We start from the raw sequence: 5,402 nt of genomic DNA, 5'->3' as shown, positions 1-5,402 counted from the left end.
CAGATGTATGTTAGCCTCTAATTTAACTGAGTCTCATTCAAATGAGCGAAACACGAGCATGAAATTATTACTTTTCCCCCTCATTCAGATAGACTCGTTTTAACTGGACGTTTGCCAATTCCATACACTCCGTGGTTAGACAGTACTACATTAATCGCTTTTCTCCTTTGTTAGAAATAAATACAAAATTCACCCCAGACACACTGAAATCTCGTGGTTCAGGTTTTCCGTCTTCGCACTATACAATGAGGATACATTTCGCAGTCGCAGTACCGAAGCGACAAAAGTTTTGTCATTGTTGCTCTCTGACTGGAGCCAGGTTTTGTTCTTGATTGATGGCAAATATTTTGCATATTTTCGCTACAAAGATTTCTGTAGAAAGCAGTTTTTCTCGAAGTAAGAAAAAAGGGCATATGCTCCTCTCAGTTTAGCTTTGAGTGAAGTATTTGCATGGAACATGTAAATACAAAATCAAAGCGTCAAATCATGGATGACCATTTGTTTTGAATGAAAAATACAATCATAATGTCTTTCTCCCCTGCCTTACTTATTGTCGTATTCACCAGTGGAATTGACCGTCGGTCAGAAAGTCAAACCGTCTGTTGAAACCTTCTTCAACCAGTAGAAAGACTTCCAGTCGGCGCGTAGGGTGTTCCACAGAGGGTCGACTCGTCTGGTGAATACGATCGTAAGTGTTCAACTTTAGTGGAACTCCTTTTAAGTTAGGCAAAGGTGACCATCACAGCTCTTTTGTGAATGAGCAGAAAATAAAATTACGATGAGCAAATGGCTTGAATTATATCTTCTAATTCAATCCAATGGACCTTAGAACGGATTGGCCAAGAGTGTACGGACAGGAATTAAATGCATAACCACAATCTTCATTTGCTAATCCTCGATACGCAGCATCTAAATACTTCTCCATTCCTGGAATCTTTTTACTGTAACGAAAAATAAATAAATAAATTGATATTCATGAAATAAAACAAAACAACTAAAACGCGTTTAAACGTTATAAACATAATTTGAACAAAAAAAAAAAAAAAAAAAAAAAAAACGGGTCAACGGAACGAGACTTTTGAAGTAGTTCTGTCACTAGATTTTGTTTCATAAATATAAATAATACGAGCTAGAAGTTGTATTTTTGATTGCAACAGTAAAGATTTGTCATAAGAACTACGTATAAGAAGAACATCAAAAGTTAGTGAGTGTGAAGAAAATAACGGAACGACATGCAATAAAATGCATGATGTGACGGAACGGGACACATACGAGTCCGTAGCTAGAGGCTACGTCCGTAGCTAGTCCGTAGCCTTTTTCCGCAGAACTACGTATAAGAAGAACATCAAAAGTTAGTGAGTGTGAAGAAAATAACGGAACGACATGCAATAAAATGCATGATGTGACGGAGCGGGACACATACGAGTGCCGTTCCGTCACAGGTATTTTATAGTGTAATCTTTAATTATTTTATTTAAAAACAATGACTTTTAATGTTCTACGTAATTCTTGTGTCAAATCCCAACTGTTGCTTTCAAAAATAAAATATCTAGCTTGTTATATTTGTATTTATAAAACAAAATATACGGGCAAAACCTCTCCGCATGTCTCATTCCGTCACGTGGATTGACCCGAACGTTCTTGAAAAATAATGGGCAGCTAATTTGCCTAAATTCTGCCAGTAATACATCTGGCAAAAACAAGAAAGTTTCAGGCTGAAAGTCAGTAACTTTCTTGAACCTAACCTAGAATCTTTCCGAGGAAATCAGAAACTTCCCCAATAAATATCAGTCACGTTTTTAGAAAAAAACATGAAACTCTTAAGGTAACTGTTCTATTAATAGCTGGGCACCATTCTGACATACACTGTAAAAAAATTCCGAAACGTTACTGGTTATTTCCGTGGAACGTTTCGGTATTTCAGAGGTTTTCACCTATTTCCCCGCAAAATCAAGTATCTTCGCAAAAAAGTTTCCTGAATTGTTAAAAGATGCACGAATGCAGACTTTTCACTGGTGTGAAAAATATTTTTGCTACCAGTTTAAAGATTGACTGAGCGTGTTTATTAAGTGTATCCGCTTAAGTCAGATTACAGCCCGTCCAGTTTGACTAGACTTCCAATGAGAGCAAATAAGTCACTGGATAGCTGCAGCTTTGCGAGGCGGGAATTACAGGCAAGGAATATGCTTGGTTCTTGTTTGCAATTTTCGCTTAGCTTTGACTATGATTGCTGTAATGCTTCTGGAGCTCTCTTGGGAAATTAGGAAGGTTCTAATCAAATACATAAAACCTGTTTCATTTTTCTAGAAGGTTCACGATTGGCTTTAACAGGGGAGATTTCCCAATATTTCAGAAAGGTTACTGGTTTTTGTAAGATATGTTACTGGTTGAAATTGGGCATATCAGCTGCCTATCATTTTCCAGGAACGTTTCTGAATCGTTTTTACAGTTTATCACATAAGTTTCTAATGCATTTGAGCAAATTCGTCCAAAACCAATGAAGAATTGCAAGCAAATACCTAACACCTTATTGGCCTGCAGTTCTTGCAAAGCTTTATTTTACCCTTATTTGGATCTCAATAAATTTGGGCGGGCTGCTAGTAAGGTCAACGCGACACAGTCGAAGATGAATTTGTTTTTTAAGCATTTTTAACATTTATTTGTTTTTTAAATAATATTTCGAACGAATTGCTGGTTCTCACGCGCAAATTTACTCGCTATCCTTCACAAGATTATCAATCTATTTCTTTAAGTGTTCTCTTTTGATGCCTGAGCACTTTTTTTCAATGAAATGCTTAAAAAATTGTTTTTTGTACGGTTGAGTTTAAAATTATAGTAACTAATGCATTATTTGGAAATTCTATTAAAGTAATAGCTTGTTTTTTATTTTCATGCCATCGACTTCCTTATATATCTTCCTTTCTTATCTCTAATTTTATTTTATTCATTTAGAAGCATATTATCTTTTTCAACAAACCATAATATGTTTCCATTCAATAAACTGTTGGCGTAATACTTCTAAAACATGTTTTGTGCCAAAAAAAAATCTCTTCTTAACTTACTCACTAACGAAAAAAATGCCTAGAACATATCATAGCATGTTACATGCGCATGTAGCAGTTTAAAAAAGGGCATTTAAGTTTGGACGAATTTGAAACTGCGATAAAAGCCAGATACTGTGAAACCAGTGCAAGTTGACCACTTGTGGTGCACTACTTTAGTGGTCAACTTAAACAGGTGGTCAACTTATAGAGGTTAATTTATATGATATAGGACTATTCTGTACTTTAAAAAGGAGGTAGCGACCATTTGTGGTGTACTACTTTAGTGATCAACCTAAAGAGGTGGGCAACTTATATAGGTTGATTTATATGATACAGGACTATTCTATAGCTTAAAAAGGAGGTCAAGCTAGACAGGTGGACAACTGTACTAGGGAGTTGCAATAAAATTAACAATAATTATCTCTTAAATAATAGTACATAAATTTTTACCTCACTCCTTTCAGAATTACAGAAGCAATTCCTTTCTTAGCCAAAAATTTCTCAAACTCGCAGACAGCCCTTTGCTTGCAAGACTCTTCTTTGATCCTCAACAACTGGAAGGAGGCTTCGGGATAGTTGAAATTCGTGACAGACTTAAGCATCTTGCCAATATCGTATGATCCAAAGAAAAAATTGCTGCTGTCTGAATTCGATTGCCTTCTATTGTAAGCTGGTACTTGATGGGAAGCAGCCAAATTTAAATGTTGAGGAGGGGCATATTGATGAGGCGGGGCGGAATAAGCATACTGATGAGCTGTGTTCTGAGGATCCATCATGTTTCCGAACAGTGCCACCATGCTCACATAGGTCAAGTATCCTCCACCAACTGCTGCTAAAAGTCCAGTTAGTGTTGCCATGGTATCAGACACGCCGCGGAAGCTAAATGGATGCTTCATAATGCTTTGCAGCTTGACGATGAATCTTTGCATGTTTTGAATGCCTTGCAAACCTTGCTGAAGACTCAAAACAGGACTGGTGCCTCCTGGAGCACTGCTAGATCCCCCAGCCGCAGCACTGCTGGATCCACCTCCAAACGCTCCCAACATGTTACCAAGCCCACTGAAGGGATTCTTTCTACTGGTTCCAACTTCTTTAGTAGCAGCTTCTGTGCCATTTGCTACGTGGTGATGCTTCTCTGTATCTTCTATGTAGTGGGATCTTCCTTCCTTTTCCATAGCATGAGCGAATACCAGTAGGGATAACAGGAAGACGAGTTGCTGACGAAAAGTACCCATTTTTCTGCAAAAAAAAGATTCTTTTGAAAATGTGGTACGAAGTATTGGAGAAATACATGCACAAAGTTTGTATTGTGAAGTTTAGAGGAGAGTGTTGTACCTTGGGACACTTTTCATATTTTAATTTTTAACGTCAATTATTTGAATCAAATTTAAAATCTAAAAGTCACATTAAAATATCTCAACATAAATCTATGCAATATATTTCTTTAAATGGAGACAGTTTGAAAATAAAATATTGCCAGCCATTTAAAGTAAAAGCTCCAAGCTGTCCCAAGGTACAACACCCTATTGTACCTTGGGACACATCCTGTTGTACTATGGGAAAGTCTTCATGATTCTGGAAACAGCCATATACTTAAATCAATTTTGCACCAGAAAAAAAAATCATGGAAGTGAATTAAATTATGAATAATTAATTATGAATAATTAATTATGAATAATTAATTATGAATAATTAATTATCAATAATGAATTATGAATTATTATCTAACATTAAATTTGTTCAAAATATTACATAAGATTATAACATTTTTCCATGTTCCTAAACATATCTTAATTATTGAGAACAATGCCTATATTAAACCTTAGAATGTGTCCTAAGGTACAAAATGTTTGGCTGTCTCAAGGTACAATCACCACGTGGTTTAAGAAAAACCAAAATGGTGGTCAATCTAGAGGCACTATCATTATTTTCTTATAACCAAAATATTTAAAGTACTTCTCATTTATAACAAAATAAAATTCAGTGGATTAGTTTTACAAATACAAAGACAGAAAATGAAATAAAAATGAAGAAAATATTTACTTTGGAGTTATAAAATTTTCTTTTTCTCACAAAATCGTCAATTTTACTCATTTGATGTTGATTTTTACTATGGCACTATTTAGTGATGAAGGTTACTGCTAGAGATTGCAAAACATGGCTGCTAAAAATATATTCTTAGAAATTAGCAGTGTCCCAAGGTACAAACGTCTCAAGGTACAACACTCTCCCCTTTTCATGATATTAACATTTATTTTAATGACGTAAATTTACATACAATACATATTTTTATTAAATTTATATTTATCAGAAAGAAGTTCCTAAATTTATAGGAGATTGGTTTCTCCTTTTTAATTT

At 35.2% G+C, this 5,402-nt stretch overlaps 1 protein-coding gene across 1 annotated transcript; it reads right to left on the bottom strand.

Annotated features, from left to right (window-relative positions):
• Positions 1 to 805: 805 nt before the first annotated feature.
• On the bottom strand, positions 806 to 4,279 carry LOC129228566 (uncharacterized). Its single transcript, XM_054863249.1, has 2 exons — positions 3,495 to 4,279; positions 806 to 941 (listed from the first exon to the last, which is right to left on the bottom strand). Exons 1-2 carry the CDS (start codon positions 4,277 to 4,279, stop codon positions 806 to 808), a joined length of 921 nt encoding a protein of 306 aa, XP_054719224.1.
• Positions 4,280 to 5,402: the final 1,123 nt, after the last annotated feature.

The sequence above is a fragment of the Uloborus diversus genome, chromosome 8 (genome assembly GCF_026930045.1).
Source record: "Uloborus diversus isolate 005 chromosome 8, Udiv.v.3.1, whole genome shotgun sequence".
In the NCBI taxonomy this organism is placed as follows: domain Eukaryota; kingdom Metazoa; phylum Arthropoda; class Arachnida; order Araneae; family Uloboridae; genus Uloborus; species Uloborus diversus.
Note: the sequence above shows the minus strand (reverse complement) of the source record. Positions and strands in the feature narration are given on the sequence as shown.